Source organism: Sinocyclocheilus grahami, unplaced genomic scaffold (assembly GCF_001515645.1).
Source record: "Sinocyclocheilus grahami isolate Dianchi unplaced genomic scaffold, SAMN03320097.WGS_v1.1 scaffold708.1, whole genome shotgun sequence".
Taxonomy (NCBI): domain Eukaryota; kingdom Metazoa; phylum Chordata; class Actinopteri; order Cypriniformes; family Cyprinidae; genus Sinocyclocheilus; species Sinocyclocheilus grahami.
The window spans coordinates 485677-505354 of NW_015505887.1; the positions used below are offsets into that span (position 1 = coordinate 485677).

A 19678-nucleotide genomic window follows, 5' to 3' on the forward strand; every position below is an offset into this window, starting at 1 on the left:
GAGAGAGAGAGAGCGGGTGAATGTGTGTTGTGTCTGACCTCAGTGTGTTACCCTACTGTCCACCACAGTGATCCGAAGTATGTATGTGTTTGTATGCAAGTTAAAGACTGTGGTATCAAATGTTCACACATTCTAATTTGTTACAGTTTAATACTTCTAAGATGTTATAATATTCCATTCTATTCTATGTGATGTTCATTTAATTATTAGTATTGTTATTATATTATTTTTTTTTAAATTGTGTACATGCATACTAAGCTTTGGCAATTATTGTATCATTTACAGTCATGCCAATAAAGCAATTTTGAATAGAGAGAGATAACTTTGTAATTAAATAGCTCCCTCCTCTGGTTGACAATAAGTATAGCGCAAAAACGTATGGTGTGATTGATCACAGTTTCCACCAATAAAAAGAAAGATCGTCACCGTTTATGGCAAATCTAAGCCAATGGGAATCGCAAGAGGCGACAAATGGGCGGGACTTCATGTTATTATATTATTTTTTTTTAAATTGTGTACATGCATACTAAGCTTTGGCAATTATTGTATCATTTACAGTCATGCCAATAAAGCAATTTTGAATAGAGAGAGATAACTTTGTAATAGCTCCCTCCTCTGGTTGACAATAAGTATAGCGCAAAAACGTATGGTGTGATTGATCACAGTTTCCACCAATAAAAAGAAAGATCGTCACCGTTTATGGCAAATCTAAGCCAATGGGAATCGCAAGAGGCGACAAATGGGCGGGACTTCTGCCATTTGCGGCCGCAAACGTTGTTGTTGGAAGAGAAGTCGATTCAAGAAGCCATTACGCTGCGCAATTGTGTCGGGACAAAAACGTACTATTTTTACGTATTCTACGCAATATTTTTACCTCCCCCCCCCCCAACCCAATTATGGCATCTCAGGCCAAAAAGAGAAAAACGAATTTCTCCGAAAGGGAGGTGGAGATCATCGTGGAGGAGATGGAGAAGCAAAAGCACATTTTAGTGAATCATTTTAACGCGGGCGTCACGCACATCGCCAAGAACAGCGCGTGGGTGGAGATCCTGAAGCGCGTGAATGCCGTGAGCACCTGCCAGCGAGAGCTCGCGGAGGTCAAGAAGAAATGGTCCGATCTGAAGACGGAGGTGCGGCGCAAAGTGGCGCAGGCGCGGGCGGCCATGGAGGGCACGGGTGACTGCAGCAGCGTGCCGGTCATCCTGAGCTCCATGCAGCAGCGCATCTGCAATCTGCTCGGAGAAGCGACCATCATCAGCCTCCCGGCGGCGGACGCGGAGATCGCGGTGCCCATCAGCTCCGCAGCCAGCGCCGCGTTAACGCAAAGTAAGACAGTAGCGTTACTGCTGCGTAACTTCACGTGCGTGCAGTCGCACTGCTGTTACACTTAACCCTCGATGGTGCGGAGCTGCCATATGGCGAGAAGTAATTCCTTGTTATTCTGAAAAAATTAAATATATTGCACTATAGGTAGACAATAATGTGCTGTTTTTAAGTCACATGACATTTGAATGTCCGTCCAAAACTATTATTCCCACTGCCCCCCCTCACACAGAAGACTATGGAAGCCTGTTAATGCCACTGAATAAAAAATTATTTTCTCGGAATTGCGAGAAATAAAGTCAGAAGTGCGAGGAAAACTCCTAATTGTAGGATATAAACTCCAAATAATGAGGAAAAAAGTCCAGATTTCGAGATAAAAATGTCTCATTTTAAGAAAATGGCCTTTAAAGATACACTGTAAAAAATGTCCGTGAATTTAACTAGGGATGCACCGATATGAACATTTTGTTTGCATTTGATATTTTCATAAACTTAAACTTCCATCACTTTTTTGTTATATAATCTTTATAACTTTAGAACGTGCACTAGACTTCTGTCGCTTGATTTCCAATTCAAATATTGAAAAATCCTTATCACGCGATTTGTCTAAATTGAAATGTTGAATATAAGTCCACAACTCATGAAAAGTTACAGCCTCTGCTTCAGGTATCTGTAACTTACTGTATAACTTATCACTATAATACAGATTCTTTACGCAGACAAGCTGGTTCTGTGTGTATATATGACATTTCCATATTAGTTATATATTACATATTAGTTATAATATGTTCTAATGTAAATGTTCAGATGTTATAAACCATTTTCTTTGTCGTCTTAATGCTTTGGCAATACAATAAAGCTATTTGAATAGAATTGAATAGAATTGAATCGAATCGAATCGAATTGAGAGAGAGAGAGAGAGAGAGAGAGAGACAGAGAGAGAGAGGGGGGCGGAGCTTCTTTAGTGAATCTAAACACACAGGAACAGAAGAATCACATCCAAACATCGGAGACAGAAGCACGAGCTCAGAGTTGATCATGTTTGTTGTGATTTGTGTGGTTATGTCTCGCAGATGATCGATGAAATCATGATCCCGCGGAGAGAGTTTAAGCCCGCTTCACTGTGCACATGTTAAACACCAGACTTCAGCAGAGAATTAAACCACTTCAAGCTCGGGTTCATGGCGTTTCTCGTCAAGAAGAAGAGGTTTAAGTTTCAGACTCATGTTACTCTGGAGGAGCTGACAGCTGTGCCGTTCGTCAACGGAGTTTTGTTCTGTAAAATCAGACTGCTGGATGGAGATTTCACTGCTTCATCATCCAGGTAAGGACCCCATCATCATCATCTTCATCATCTGTGAACCCTTCATTTGTTTATTCATGCAGTTCTGCATGCACTCATTCAAACTGTACTTACTGTATTCATGCATCATGGTATTTACATGCATGCATACATGGGGGGGAACGCATTACGAGTTACGTAATCAGATTACTTGTTTTCAAGTAACTAGTAAAGTAATGCATTACTTTTTAATTTACAAGAGAATGTCTGAGTTACTTTTTCAAATAAGTAACGCAAGTTACTTCCCCCCCCCCCTCAATTTATTGATTGAAAGCTCTCTTGTCCCCATGTTGAGAGAAATCAGAAGATGTTACTTTAGTTCTAAAATAAATGTGAACATGCATTAATTCATCTCACTTACTCACTCACAATAAAAAAAAATCAGATTTAGTTTTCCTCAAAATGAATAAAAACAGTTCAAAGCAACTCAGAATATGACTCAAAGCTGCAATAATTAAATATGTTAAATAATACAAATATCCTTTATGTATTTAATCCCGTTTTATTAACCACCTTCGGTGATCCAATTCAACCGTACTAATAAACACAAATTACACAAGATAAACTAACATTTCTTCTTTTTTCATTGCTGAAGAGTGTTGAACTTTCTTCTTCTGTGTTCTACTGTACAGACGTGAATTTGCACTTTTAAGGGCTTTTATATTTGCAGAAAATATAACTTTTTATATTAAAAGCAAACGAGCAACCCAGATTTAAAAAGTAACGCAAAAGTAACGTAACGCATTACTTTCAATAAAAAGTAACTAAGTAACGTAATTAGTTACTTTTTTAGGAAGTAACTAAGTATTGTAATGCATTACTTTTAAAAGTAACTTTCCCCAGCGCTGCACACAAGGTATTTAAAAGAGTACAGGGGTTAAACCTGCAAAAATGACCAGGGAGCTTTTTTCCTTTTAATGTAAATACCATGAATTTCTGTACTGTAGTATTGCAGTCTGATGCCTTATATTGCTGTACCATGGTACAACCTCGGTGCCTTTATAAAGGTACCATGGTAAAAAAAACAAATCAGGATAGTACTATGGTACTTGTCTTAAAATGATGATAGTACCTTGGTACTTGTTGCTGTTCAGCTTTAAAATGAAAAAATATTTGCTTTAAATTCAGCAGGACCTTTTTGCAGTGTTATTGAGTGTATTTGAGATGCCATTTCAATTTTGAATTACTCTTTATTTTTATATTTTCTTTTTTAATTTAAATTTTAGGTGAAGTTTTAGTATTTTTTGTGTGTTTCTGTCTTTTTTATTAGTTTTTATATATATATATATATATATATAAGATATTTTGTAAATTCCCTACTGTAAATATATCAAAACTTAATTTTTGATTAGTAATATGCATTGCTAAGAACTTCATTTGGACAATTTTAAAGGAGATTTTCTCAATATTTGATTTTTTTGCACCCTCAGATTCCAGATTTTCAAATAGTTGCATCTCAACCAAATATTGTCCTATCATAACAAACTTATTTATTCAGCTTTCAGATGATGTATAAATCTCAATTTAAAAAAAATTTACCTTTATGACTGGTTTTGTGGTCCAGGGTCACATATATGGGTGGATTTTGATGCGAGAGACAACAGGAGATGGACTTTTTCACTGGAGGAAGCGTTATTATGAATTATGGACTCATGTTATGGCCAGAAGCAACAGTTTAAAGTTTAAACGGCATAATGACGGATTTGTTTTTTACAAACACGCAGCTTTTGTCTTCTCAAGGCATTAACTGATGGACTGGAGTGGTGTGGATTACTTGTGGATTATTGTGATGTTTTTATCAGCTGTTTGGACTCTCATTCTGACGGCACCCATTCACTGCAGAGCACCCATTGCTGAGACACTGATGCAATGCTACATTTATCCAAATCTCATCTGAATGACCTGAATGAATGAATCTTGAATGACCTGAGGGGAGTACATTTTCAGAAAATGTTCATTTTTGGGTGAACTATTCCTTTAAGACTAGGAACATGCTTTAAAGTAGTTTTGATTAGATGTTGACAGATCTGTTTCTAGTTGTTCAGTTTATGAGAGAACCAGTGCCAGACCACAAGCCCTTAAAGGTCTCATTTATTTCTTTTTAACATTCTCATTCAAGTCACACACGTTCTTCTCCTGTCTCCCACCCTTCAAACACACACACACACACACACACACACACACACACACACACAAACCGCTTTTGTTTCAGTGAGTCCTGGGTTGGTTGGCAGGAGGAAGTCAAATGGCAGCGCATGGAGACAGTAGACAGACAGAGACGTCAGTGAACATGAGTGAGAGGAAGGTCACAGATCAGACTGTAGTTTGTCTCGCTGTTGGGTTCAGCATCCTGCTGTTTGCATGTCTAGTTTTTGAGGATTGTAGCATATTGTTGAAATGCATCAGAAATGGAAAGTTGCTTGATGTTTTGCAGGAAGTTCAGTGCTACATGTGGTGTTTGGTTTCAGACGGTTTCAGACAGATGACAGGAACAGGAGGAATGAGGCCATCACCTGTTTTCTGCATCACAGCAATAAATGAGATGTTTGACCCAATTTTATTGCTGGGTGATATAGCTAGTATATTTATTCATTATTCATATTATTAATTCAGAACTCAATGATTTACTCCAGAATGTTTGCAGAAGTGCCTGCATAGCATTTTTCATGCATTAAAATGTTTTAGTAGCAATATATGGATGTAAAGAATTCTGTTTATGGCTATGAATTGCTATATTGGTGCAAATGAATGAAAATTATTAACTATAATTTTCCTTTATGTCTGTTTAGTAAAAAAAAAGTGTAGAAAATTTTTTTTTTGTTAGGTAGTTTACTGTTTTACTTTATATATATATATATATATTATTTATCAAATGGTTGGTTGCATAATTATAAATGTCTTTAAAGAAATAGTCAATTCAACACGAACACAAAAACAACCACTCTTGTGTTTTCGAAAAGAATGAAAAAAGCAACATGCACCAATATAACAATTCATTGTCGTAAACAGAATTCTTTACCTCCATATATTGCTACTAAAACATTTTAATGCATGAAAAAATGCCATGCAGGCACTTCTGCAAACATTCTGGAGTCCAATCGATTTATTGAAACTGCACAGATTTGCGGAAATGAATTTTTGCTGCTAAAGTTTAAATGAGAGAAGTGACTTTAAATAGTATTAGACCTATACTTGAACAGCTATAAATTTGATCAAAATACTTTCCAGACACATAAATGCAGATTGTTATTTATAGAAATGTATTTTCCATGAATAGTAGTTTCTCATAGGAATGTTGGGTGGGATGAATCTTCGTTAACCAGCCTCATAATTAGGAGGGTTTGGTCTGCAGTTAAATGAAAAGCATCTCGTTCCTCATAAGCCTGCGTGAGTGCTTGGACAGTATGGATTTAGAAGGGTACTAATTAAGTGCATTGATTACAATACTAGAACAGCTGATATTTAAAGCAGATTCTTCTCAGTTGTGTAACCAAAAGCCTCTCAGTTTGTATTTACTGTCATTCATAATCATCAGGTTTTGTGCTGAAAGTGTCCACATTAGAGAACATGGCTGAACATATTGTTTGTATGCTTTTTTGTTATTTCCAAAAAGAACATAAAAAGCAACATAAGGGGCCGTTCACACAGAACGCGTCATTGCGTCTGAAAACCCGAGACGCACTTTTGAGACTCGCCTCCTCCGCTATGTTGCTGTCAAATAAAACAGTTGCCATGCAAACTTGCTACTGTAAACAAAAGCTTGAAACGCTTGCCCCGCCTCCGGGGTCTTCTGATTGGCCCGCTGTTTTGGAACTAACAGTGATGAGCGGCGCTGCATGTAAAAGTTGAAATTCTTGTAAAGGGCTGTTCACACAGAACACGTTTTTTCATTCCAATGCACTACTTTTCCATTGTTTTTCTATGTAAATGCACTAGATAGACATGTACGACTGCTGTGCAGCATCGCCATGCTTTACTCTATTTGCAGGCTTATTTGTTATGCATGTTTAATTTATTCCAGAACTGAAAATTTTGATCATGGTGGAAAACTGTTTTTATTTATAGTGCAACTTTAGTTTTAGGGCTTTTAGATGATGAAGGGAACGTTTCAGAGTTGTATGGATGTCTTTTCTAAAATGCAGCATAACAATCTGTAGGTCTGCTGGGCCGCTCTTAAAATCTTATCCATGAAAAGCACAAACCACTGGGCGTGTGGTTCGGCCCCACCAGCCTTTTGCCACGTGTGCAGTTTTCCTCTAATTTGTGAAACCTGTGTGTTTTACCCAGCATGCATGTTTGTAGCTCCTGACAGGCTGTAGTTGAGTTTGATCACAGGTTCTGTTAGAGGGATTCATGATTACAGCACTTCAAAGATGAACCATTCTGACACACGTCAAGATGAATAATGCAGATATTTCCCTTCAAGTTCAATTAGACATGCTGCAATGTTTTAGTTCCTGGCAGTCAAAAGTTTGGAATAATTAAGATTTTTTAAAATGTTTTTAAAAGAATTCTCTTCTGCTCACTAAGGCTGCATTTATTTAATCAAAAATAATACAGTAAAATCAGTAATATTATTAAATGTTATTACAATTCAAAAAGAGCTGTTATGTGAATATCTGTACAAATGTAATTTATTTCTGTGATGCGCAGCTGTATTTTCAGCATCATTACTCCAGTCTTCAGTGTCACATGATCTTCAGAAATCAGTATAATATGCTGATTTGCTGCTCAAGAATCATTTCTGATTATCATCAATGTTGAAAACAGTTGTGCTGCACAATATTTTTGTGGAATTTAAATAGTTTTGTGGAAATCAAAAATCTCGTTCAGACAATGCATTTTTGTCAAGGCAACTGAAGATGTCTTGTTCAAATGTTTAATGAATTCCAACACATGCAATGTTCTTTTTGTCATCATTTAATTTAATCAATGAGTTTAAATGACTCTTACTGAAATGATTCACCCCAGATCCTGGCTATTTTTAAAAAAAAAACCTTAACAGATCAGCAACTTTCCTCAATATTGAATTCTTTGCAGTTTGCAGATGCAGTTACCTTTTCTATTTTTATTCTGTGGCAGAATAGTTGCAAGATGTAAAAAGTCAAAATGGCAAGCTGTAAACTCAGAACGTAAAAATGTTGAGATGTAAAGACAAAATCTAGGAAAAAAGTCCAAATTGAGAGATGAACAGTAAAAAAAAAAACAGCAAAAATTGTGAGATGTAAATGTAGAATTCTGAGAAAAGAAAAGCCTGAATTGTGATTTAAACAAGATTCCATAAATTGTTTAGTGTCTGTGACTCCTAAAGCTCATTATGACTCACTTCTAGAAGAGATCCTTGTTTTTCGCTGACCGTCAGATATGAACAGATGTGCCGACTGTCTAATTTGCAGTGTTTGTCTCTGCTGATTTGTGGATCTGTGTAAGCAGATTTTCTGGAAACTGTTGACCGTGAGCATCTGTCTCTTCCTGACCGAGACAATACTGGACGATACGATACACGAGACGCATCCAGTGTGTGCACATATCGACATGTTTCCATGTCCTGCTTTGGGAACGCTCTTCTCTGTCCTCATTACAGCGTCCACACAGAGCGGGACATTGTCAGGACTTCAGTCCGTCTCATCTGATTACTTCTGCAGTAATTACCAGCAACATCAGAGAAGTGCCAAACATCACCAAACAGCGGGATAAGACGCTCCGGATAGCGTTCAGTCCCTTCTGGGCGAGTGAAATCCCTTGTTGCAATTAAAGTTGAACACAACATCTGCTTTACGTTGTGCATGTATCAGTGATGTTTCAAAGGCCATAAACCCACCAAACGAGCACGACACGGACTTATCATGACTCAAAGCGGATATTCTGCTTCCTCTCGTAATGAGAGACGTGTCTTTAATGCTGTAAGCAGCTGGGCGGTTCAAAGGGTCAGTCGCTGGCCTTTACGGCTCCGAACTGTAAGAGTCTTTATGGGGCTTGCGTTATGTAATCAGCGTATTTGGATTTATCGTCCGCATTCCGGAAGTCTTACTCCTCGATGTCCAATAGATAAATCCAGAACAAGGGCTGACATACAGCCTCGGACTTTCTGTCCAGATTTGCGGTTATGCAACTGGATTTGAAAATCATGCAAAGTCAGCCGGCTTGATTACAGTTGTGCTGTGACCTTTTGACCTCCGCTTCATAAGTCACTTGTGGCCTTCATTGATTGACACAGAGTTCAGAACGGTCAATTAGTCACGTGCGCGGCTGATTGATTTAACTCAATGCATTGATTTAATTTAGAGGGAATCTTTAAGTATGTGTAGTTTCAACCTCTGTGCATGGATAGTTTGATGCATATTGTATGCAAAAACAGGAAAAGTTTTAATCTGACTCTGTCTTTATGTATTTACTCACAGCCTCATGTTCACCAGGCTGCTGCAATTTATTTGACAGGTTCATGAATCTTTAAAAGATATTCAAGTTTTGTTTGAACCCCTTAGTAGCAATAATCACGACCTGCTCTCGCAGAACTGTTATTCTGTTCGGCTTTTTAGATTTATATCCGATTTACCTGCAACTTATAATGATAAAAAAATTTAAAGAAATAGATAAATAAACATATGAATATACAATAATAATAATAAAAAAAAAATGAAATTATATTATATATTAATATTATTGGGAATAATGATAAAGTAATAGATAAATAAAAAAATTTAATAATAGCACAAATATGTAAATTATACACATATAATAAAAATATATTCATATTATTATGAGTAATACTAAAGGAATAGATAAATAAACATGAATATACAATAATAATAATAATAATAATAATAAATGAAATTATATTATTTATTAATATTATTGGTATAGATAAAAAAAATTAAATAATAGCAAAAATAAGTAAATTATACACATAATACAAAATAATAATATTATTACGAGTAATACTAAATAAATGGATAAATAAAAATAAGAATACAAAATATTACAAAAATAACTCAATTAATAATTTACTAATAGACATTTAGCAAATATTTGAACAGAGAAATAAAAAAATTATATTCATAAAATGTTAATATTATTATGAATAATAATATTGAGTAGATAAAATAAAACAATATTAAATAGTAAATATAAATATAAAATAATAACATAAATTAACTAAATGTGACCCTGGAGCACAAAACCAGTCATAAGTGTCAATTTTTCAAAATGGAGAGTGCACACAGCTGGTCCTCCTCATCCCATCTGGAGGCGAGCGGGTTCAGGCTGAGAGAACGAGCACTTCATTTATTGGACGCTCCGGCGGCGGCTATCACTTCCTGTTTTGATCAGTCCGCTTGAGGGAGAGGGTTGTGATGCATATTAAATACATTTCTTATTAGATCATTGTCATGGAAGTGAGTCTTCACTAAGAGTCAGATGCTCTGTGTTGTGATTTCAATCTTTCTTTTTTTTGTAGTTGCTGCTGGATGCTTTATTTTTGTGCATTTGATAGATAAAGTTTGATTTTGAATGCATTGCAATTTAACCCTAAGTCAGGGTTATTAGCGTTAATATATATATATATATCTCAATCGTTAACTAAAACCAGAGTTATTATAGTTAACTAAAACTAAAACCATAAAAAAAAAATTTTTGTTACCTTAAATAAAATACTTAAAAACAATTATCCTGATTTTATTTCAGCTAGTTGCAAGGGAGATAAATTGATGTATTAAAATAACTAAAATTACAACTGAAATAAAAATTAATAAAAACCAAGTAGAAAAGTTGAATATATTAAAAAAACTAATAAAAATAACACTGTAGTAATATTAACACTAAAACCATAAAACAATTCTTAACATTATATAAAAAAATGTTACTTGAAATAAACTAAACATTAACTAATATAAAATAAAATATAAAAAACTAAAACCTTTTTTTTATTTCAGCTAGTTGCCAAGGAAACTTATCTTATTTTTAGTTTAGTTTAACTAGAAGTATTATAATTACCAAAACTAAATAAACTAAAATAATAATAAAATAATAACAATTATGAATTATATATAGAAATATACGTAAAAAATATAATTAGAAATGATAAAAAACACGAAATAAACTAAAACTAATAAATAAAAATGATAAATTATATATAAATTATGTATAAACATACACTGAAAGATATAATTACAAATTATAATTTAAAAACGAATTTAATAAATAAAATGTATAAAAAATATATATATATATTTGAAATTTAATTAATACAAATATAATAAAAAACTAACTAAATCAAAATTGCATATGCAAAATAAATGAAAAATATATTTACTCAAATGCCTCGTTTCTAATGGGTTTTAATGTTTTTGAATCATCGCTCCGGGACACGGCATCATCACAATATGGTAAGGGGCGTAACATTTCCGTCACACGCTTGAGGTATTCGGCCAATCACAACGCACTGGATAGCTGGCCAATCAGAGCACACCTCGCTTTTCAGACCGATGAGCTTTGTAAAAATCAACGCGTTTAAAAAAGTCGGGGCATAGAGGAGAAACAATAATGTACAGTATGTGGAAAATAATGTGTTTTTTGAACATTAAACCGCATAAACACATTTCATTACACCAAATACACAAAATAATGTTCTTTTTAGCAGCATCATATGACCCTTTTAAAATTTAAACAATATGGAAATATATTTTTAAAAAAAAGGCAAAAATGCAAAGATACTAAAACTAAAGTGAAAACAGAAAATAGAATCTACTTTAAAATATGAACAAAAACAACTATAGTTGTATGATACTAAATACTGCCCTAACAACAGCTTCCTCGCTGAAATGAGCCGAACCTCTGTCTGTTTCACCTTCTCTTATCCTGCGCTGTCATGCAGCAGAGAGAATAGGAAGGTCTGCGCTGACGTCAGGCCGTGTGATTGGAGCGCCGCTCTGGGGATGTTTGTCCAAACGCTGTCAGGGTCTAACACAGGCCGAGCTACAGGATGGGAGATAAGAATCCTGTTTCAGCACAGCACATTTCTGCTCGACTGAATCATCGGCAAACAGACGGGGAAGAGTATCGACCAACGACAGGCCTCACGAAACACGATCACACACATCTGACAGCAGCAGTCAGTAACATGGACTGCGTTCAGAATGCTTTCTGATGCTTTTATTTTGCAAGGTGGATGCATTAAGCGCATGTTAGGCTGTGGTCTGGATGTCAGTTGTGCTGGGGTTAGTATAGAGCGGGTTGGGGTAGTGGTGTAGTGTTGAATCTGAGAGGCTCGTTGCGATCATTGTGCTGGTGTTTGCTGATAGACCTCGGGGGAGGATCTGTCCTCTTTCAGGGCTTCCTCTCTTTAATGAAGCCTCTCTCTTTTGTTTTGTATTCTGGGTTTTGTTCAGTGTTCAGCACACTACATCTCAAGAGAAACAACACACGATCAGGCTTACTGTGTGTTGCATACATGAATATTCAGTGCATTAGCCATGCATCTAACGCACATACATGATTTAGCATCAACGATCGAACACTTTTGTTTTATGATTATGCATTAATAATAAAAATGCATTTCATACTGGAATACACTGATGAACACTGAATTGAATTTTAGTTTATAAATATGTGGGGGTTTAAAAATGATCCACCATGAAAGATTCTGAGAAAAAGACCATTAATAGGCTTAAATTATTGGAAGAAAAAGATAATGTGACCTTATTGTTATATAGCAAGTTCAGTTCAAATTTACAAACCCCAAGAAAACATGATATTTATGGATTCATGCATTCATGATATTTGTAAAAATGCTTTTTTATGATGAAAAAAATACATTAATGGAAAAAGAATATTTAATACATGTATTCAATTAGATACTGGTGTCACTAATTATAGTTTTTATTTAATATAGTAGCTTAATATGGTTTATTAAGTCTTAAAAAATATCAAATCAATACGAATACAAAAATTATTATAATGTATCCTTGCTGAATAAAAGTGTCAATAACAAGATTATATATATTATTTTATTTTAATTATTATATATATATATATATATATATATATATATATATATATATATATATATATATAACTGTATATATACAAACGCACATTTTATTGTATTATAAAATTATATTTATTTTTTACACAATTATCATAGTTATATTTTTAAATTTTTACAGAAACATTGCATGAATACATTGCCTAATAAAGAGTTTTGAATCTCATCCACCTGCCTGTCATTTTTCTCTCCCTGCAAACCTTTGCTCCCTGCTAGTCTGCCTGGCTCACAGCTAATGCATATTTATTCCACATGAATCTCGCTCATGGATCTTTTGTACGCTCTAAATTGTTCTGAGTCTCCCAACAATTGGTCCATTCAGCAGCGCTTGCTTGGGTTTGGCTTCGGCCGCTGTGGGAGAGAGTCGAGCATGAAAGGAGAAACCGCAAGAACGCACAAAGCCTGTTGTGGTGTTGTTTCTGGGAGTATTTGTTATAGGAATCGGTGCTTTGAAAATGTGATGTTGCATCGATGGATTGGAATTTAGAGCAATATTCCATTAAAATACTGGATATTTGAAGAAAAAGTGCATGCAAATGTTGCACACTAGGGTGTTGTCAGGGCGTTGCCATATGGTTGCTACGTTGTTCTTAGGATTTTGAGAATAATTTGAGTGGCTTCTAAGTGGTTGCTTACTGACCCAAGTCAAAAACATTTCTCACTCTTTCTCAGTGCATTATGGGTGTCCTCCTTGTCTCTTTCCTCCCCTGTTCCGTCAGTGTTACTGTGTTTGTGGTTACTACGGTGAGAGAACAAAGTACCACGGCCCTGGAATGCTGGGGAAGAATGTGGAGGAGGGAGAGAATAAACCAGAGCGGCTCTGATAACAAGAAGTGCTGGAACAGAAGAAACGTACAATGCTAAACCCTCTGATGACCCTCAACGCGTTTATTGGCCGCTTCATAAATAATAGGCAGATATCGCTGCAGATACTGAGGATTCTTGGAAGCAGTGTGTGTGTTTGTGTTTATATCTTCGAAACAGAAAATGATTCATAAATAAAATGAATCTTTTATGATCTGTTCTGATTGATTTGACTGTTTTTAATGTTTGGGGTCATAGAGAATATATGTGTAAAAATGCACTTGCACTCAAAGGATTGGGTTGGTATTTTTTGTTTATGTTTTTGCTCACCAAGGCTACATTTATTACAGTAAAAACGGTAATATTGTGAAATATTATTACATACAACTTTTCTATGTGAATATACTGTAAAATATTATTTATTCCTGTATTTTCAGCATCATTCCTCCAGTCTTCAGTGTCACATGATCTTCAGAAATCAGTATAATATGCTGATTTGCTGCTCGAGAAACATTTCTGATTATCATCAATGTTGAAAACAGTTGTGCTGCTGAATATTTTTATGGAAACTGATACATTTTATTTTTCAGGATTCTCTGATGAATAGAAATGAAAGCGTTTACTTAAAATAGAAATCTTTTGTAACATTATAAATGCCTTTACTGTCATTTAATGCATCCTTGCTGATTAAAAGTGTACATAAAAATATATATACAGTATTTATATATATAGTATTTCATTAAATTTTATATATAAATTTGTATTGTTTTAACAATTTTTCTCCCTTAAAGTTCTTGTTATACATTAAGAGTGTCTGACCTCATAAAACCCATCGAACAGGCGTTAAAGCTTTAATCCATCTGTGGAATCAGAAGCTACACATGCACTTGACAAATATGACTAGTTATGTTTATCATTTCTAGTTGAGTTGTTTCTGTTCAACCCCTAAAACACATTTTAAGTGTGTTTTTAAGTATGATAAATTTTATATATAAATTTGTATTGTTTTAACAATTTTTCTCCCTTAAAGTTCTTGTTATACATTAAGAGTGTCTGACCTCATAAAACCCATCGAACAGGCGTTAAAGCTTTAATCCATCTGTGGAATCAGAAGCTACACATGCACGTGACAAATATGACTATTTATGTTTATCATTTCTAGTTGAGTTGTTTCTGTTCAACCCCTAAAACACATTTTAAGTGTGTTTTTAAGTATGCTTGAGTTATTAAATGCCACAGTCTCTCTGAGGCCCCAAACAGAGCACAGGGTTTTGGTTTGGGTCAGTCTCTAGTTAATTAGCTTTATATAAAACAAGTGTGTGGTGGTGTGTGTCCTCATGTAGATGAATGTGTGTGAGTGTAAGCAAACATGCATGAAGTTTGTTTTAGTCCGAGAAGATGAAACTGAGTCACACTAATGCCGCTCCTCAGTGCGGTATGAAGTGTGTGTGTGTGTGTGTGTGTGTGAAGAAGGATTAGGAACAGATGCCGTGGCAGGCGATAAGCCACATTACAGCGTTCTGAATGTTTTGTAGAAGGAGATGCTCTGGTTCTGTCCTGATTTCTCGTGTGTGTTTATATCCACCAAATCCATGATGACATACTGTTTTAATAGCATTCAACAGGTTAATTTTATCCAGCTGCTAGCACACCCGGATTCCCAGAAACCTATGAGGTTTCTAAGAAGTTCTGTGTGGTTTTAGCACGTTGCTATGTGGTTGCTAGGGCGTTCTGGGTGGTTGCTAGGCGATTGCTTACTGTTTTCGTTAATGCAACATTTGCCATTGTAATTTAAAATCAACTAATACCTCAGTGGTTTCTTATGAAAAACTGAAAGTTGCTGGGATGGCTTTCCTCAGTCGTATTATTAGACGTATATTTGCATAGCAGATGGTCAGAAGCTCATGAATATTCAGTACTGTTTGTTCATGCTTCTCTTTACATTCTCAAAGACAATCATGAGTTTGTGTGAATGTGTTTGCGTATATATTTGACTTGACGCTTGTGTATTTATATAGTAAATAAGTGCTGTGTTTGTGAACGTAATTCCCATCCCGTATGTTTGCAGTCTTCAGCGGGTAAGAACTAGTGATGCACCAAAATATATTACATATTCATTATATTTTACTTCACCTGTCAGTGATGTCTTCATGAACTAATTTATGTTTGAATAAATCTGTCATGAAAACAAGTTTTTATTACAGCCATGGTTTAATACGTTGGATTTCAACAGCGAATTGGAATAGAAACATGGTTATATCATTAAGTTGATATAAAACTATCTTATTTGCAATTTAAATGTCTGTGTGTTTGTTATTAAATCAATTCGATTGATTCATTGATTGTAGATTTTATAATGAAATACAAGCAATAAATGCCGTTTTGATGCTTTTGTGCGACTTGACAGATCGGTACAAGTCAACCGACCATCTGTTCCTCTTTACTACTAGTTATAACACGAAATAAACACGAATGAACGTCAGAAGGTATGTTGAAAGATGAAATGTATTGTCTCATATAATCACCCATTCAGTGTTTTAATGGTGGAAATTAAAACACTGTTACGTTACATTTATCTCAGGAAAGCTGTTCAACGCGCATAAGCTCGTTAGTTTGCTAGAAAAAAAATTCTATAGATGAATATATGCACTATATTACATATTCATTATATTTTACTTCACCTGTTAGCGATGTCTTCAGCAGCTCGTGTATGTTTGAATCTGTCATGAATTCTAGTTTTTATTAGTCACCATTTAAATGTTTATATTCCAACTGCGAATTGAAATAGAAACATGGTTATATCATTACGACGTGGATATGAAAACTGTTGATTATGAAATTTATTTTATTTTAAGATTTTAGTTGTTTTTAAATTTTCTGCTAAATGAAAACTTTAATTTTAAGTGTTTCTGTAAAAACTCATTTTAGTGCCTGACTAGTCATTGACTAATCATTGAGCACATGTACTCTATTAACGAAACGTTATATTGAAACAAACTCCCTTCGGTTTAGTTGAGGACAGTTCCAATTAAAAAAACAGAAACTTAACATTTTTAAAATCAAGCCTTAACCTTAAACCAAGCCAACAGAGGTGCAAATACAAGGGACAGAAGAATCAAAAAATTTATTTAAAATTATAAATAAATCCATAAAATGAAAATAAACAAATACATAGAAATAAATGGAAATAAATAAATAAAAACAAAAACTTCACATTTTTTAAATCAAGCCAACAGGGATGGAAATACAAGGGACAGTAGACAGAAATTCAAGAATTTTTTTTATAAATAAAGGAAAGAAAACAGAAACTTAACATGTTTAATATGAACAAAAAGAAAACAATAACACTCCAAATATGTGATTATGTGATTGTTTCCTTTCTGCTCTCTCCTGCATGATTTGTGAATGATTTATTCTGTCTGTTTTTGTTCTTTAGCTCTTCCTGAGGAGGTGGATCAGGGTCATAGTCCTGATGAATCGTTTCACACGGGTCATTCACGCAACTCCAGTTATGCCAGTCAGCAGAGCAAACTATCAGGTGTGTGTGTGTGTGTCCATAAGAAAGGAAATCCCAGTGAATTCTGTATGTTTTCTTGCGTGTCGTCGCCAGTTGCTGATTCAGGAAGCGCGCCTACATCTTCCTGTCTTTTTTCCCTGCTGTAGGTGGCGACACGCCGCTATTGTGTGGGAATGTTTGTTTAACATACTGCTACTGACACTTCAGGAGCGCTCGCCGCTAAAACACTTAAAAGACACTTAAAGATCTTTCACGTGACTCGCGGCAGTGTTTCCCACCCAGCACATTCTCATCAGCTACAGCCTGTTTGTGCGCTTTTGTCAAATTATTGCTGCGTGCATCGTCTGTCTTTGCAAAGACAGGTCCAATTTTGCATCTGAATTATTTATGACATGGATTAGGTATGTTTTAAATATTAAATACAGTTGTTATTATTAAATAAATTAGGCTATTAAACAAAAATTCAAACTATTAAAAATATCTGTGTTACTTTAAATAAAATATACTTTAACTGAAATAATACATAAAACATATTTAAAATGAAAATTATTTGATCTCATTAAGTTTAACTTGACATGAATAACAAAAACTAAAAATGAAATCAAAATGAATAAAAACTATATATATATATTAGTTTTTATAAATTTTTATTTATTAAAAATAAATTAAATTAAATTGAGTAATTTTATTGTGTTTTTGTCATATTAATTGTTTTTTAATATATATATATATATATATAAACAATTAATATGACAAAAACACAATAAAATTACTAAATTTAAATTACTAAAACTTTAACTTAAATTAAAATGTAAATATAAAAATACAATACTCTTAAAAATTATATAAAAATATAAAATAAAAATACTGAAAACTATCTCAATTATACTAAAATAACATTGATTAAATCATGTTATAAATAAGTTTTAAATGTAACAAATACTAAAAAATATTCATCATTATTTTTTACACGTGATTTTGACTGATGATGACAATGTCTTTACAAAGAAAAATTAAAATTTTTTATAAAGATATATAATTTCTTGTCATGCATAATAGTTTTTTGTTTTGTTCTATTGGATTTTTAGTACTTATTGTTTACTTGCTGTCTGATGTTTGTTTTGTACTTGTTCCTCTGTAACTTTGTAAATTGTCAAGATTTATCACTTTAATTAAAACAAAAGGTGAACATTTTTAAGAGGAGAAGGTAAAAATGATTGATTCAGTCTGAAATGACATTTCATTAAACAAACTTGCATTCATCTAGAGGTCGACCAAGTTCACCTGTGGATTTTACAGATACCGATACCGATAGCTAGGTTGGACCACACTGGCCGATACCGATTTTTAACCATTTTTAAATTGGATACTGAATGAAAACTAAAATAGTGCTTTACATTTTTTTGTATCTTTCTGTACTAATTCAACATCTAGTCAACAAATTAATTATGTAGTAATGATATGAAAACATGCACTATAGTGTACTGTATACACACCGTTCGCTGTCTGTTTTAAATCCGCATCTGAAGTGTCCCGCGTCAACAAACAGCACGTGGCGTCAGTCTTGCACTGTCTAATAACAGCGGACCTTTAGCCGCTCCAGCAACAGACGAAACCAGGAAAAACTATCGCCATGGATTCTTGCAGATATAGCTGATAGTTCCAGCAATCAACTATAGCCGATACATCGGTTGACCTCTACATTCAGCAACTACTTTGAATCAATGAAAAACGCCATTGCCAGACCTTTTCTCTGTTCTAAGCTCAAATACAGGTTTTCACGGTGTACCACACTTTCTGCAACCTAGAAACGTCACAAAATCGCTCTTCTGAGAAGCTGCAGCACTTCTCATGTGGAGCTTGAAGTGTTGCATGATGTTTATTGATCGTGCTTGTATTTAACGCACTGATCTGTGTGTTTGTGTTTACAGGCTACAGCACCGAACACTCCTGCTCCTCCAGTCTGTCCGATTTGACCCATCGCAGGAACACGTCTACAGGCAGCAGCGTGAGCGCCGACCCCCCGTCTGAGAGTGACACCCGTCCCGACCGGCCTCCGCGACCCCCGCGGCCCCTCTTACCCTCCAACAGACCGCCACGGTACGTCAGCCGGGAGAAACAGAAATGTGCGACAGTAAATGCAACTGCCATTTCCTTCTGTTCATTTCAGGAGGAAGCAGGATTCGGTGGAGGATCACCCGACCTGGGTCAACGACACGCGTATCGACGCAGACGACATCGTGGAGAAGATCGTCCAGAGTCAGAACTTTTCTGACATCAGTAACAATGAAGGTGAGCATTTCAGATCACAGGACAACCAACCTCCATTTCAGCTGATCCGTAAACTGCGTCCGAACACTGATGCATTGTTCATTTGTAGTGGAAATACTCGCGTCTGCTTACAAAACTACGAATTATTGCACCAAAACAAGAGTTTCAACTTTGGCAGCAAGATACAGCTTTAAGAAAAATTAAGCAGATTTACATTGAGTTCTATTTTTGTATTTCCAGTTTTGATGCAGGTATTTAAATGATAATATACACACTTTATTTATATAAAATCTGAACATTTTAATTAAAAATAAATTAATAAATATTTTATCATCATTTATAATTTATATATATATATATATATATATATATATAACAA

The 19678-nt window shown here is 34.7% G+C and overlaps 2 protein-coding genes across 2 annotated transcripts in view; both read left to right on the forward strand.

Moving 5' to 3' along the window:
• Positions 1–708: 708 nt before the first annotated feature.
• Positions 709–1391, forward strand: LOC107560040 (nuclear apoptosis-inducing factor 1-like). Its single transcript, XM_016244095.1, has one exon. The coding sequence runs from the start codon at positions 717–719 to the stop codon at positions 1389–1391; it is 675 nt and encodes a 224-aa protein (XP_016099581.1). The 5' UTR covers positions 709–716.
• Positions 1392–2312: 921 nt separating this feature from the next.
• Positions 2313–19678, forward strand: part of LOC107560041 (protein FAM102A-like) — an 18362-nt gene continuing 996 nt past the window's right edge. The window contains exons 1-6 of the mRNA XM_016244096.1: positions 2313–2647; positions 13427–13559; positions 15580–15589; positions 16948–17049; positions 18960–19128; positions 19199–19320. Coding sequence (XP_016099582.1) covers positions 2505–2647; positions 13427–13559; positions 15580–15589; positions 16948–17049; positions 18960–19128; positions 19199–19320 — 679 coding nt within the window. The 5' untranslated portion in view covers positions 2313–2504. The remainder of the gene's footprint in view (positions 2648–13426; positions 13560–15579; positions 15590–16947; positions 17050–18959; positions 19129–19198; positions 19321–19678) is intronic.

Bases quoted from the DNA above. Each gene is read 5' to 3' on its own strand.
- LOC107560040 (XM_016244095.1), top strand. From the start codon at position 717: ATGGGAATCGCAAGAGGCGACAAATGGGCGGGACTTCTGCCATTTGCG.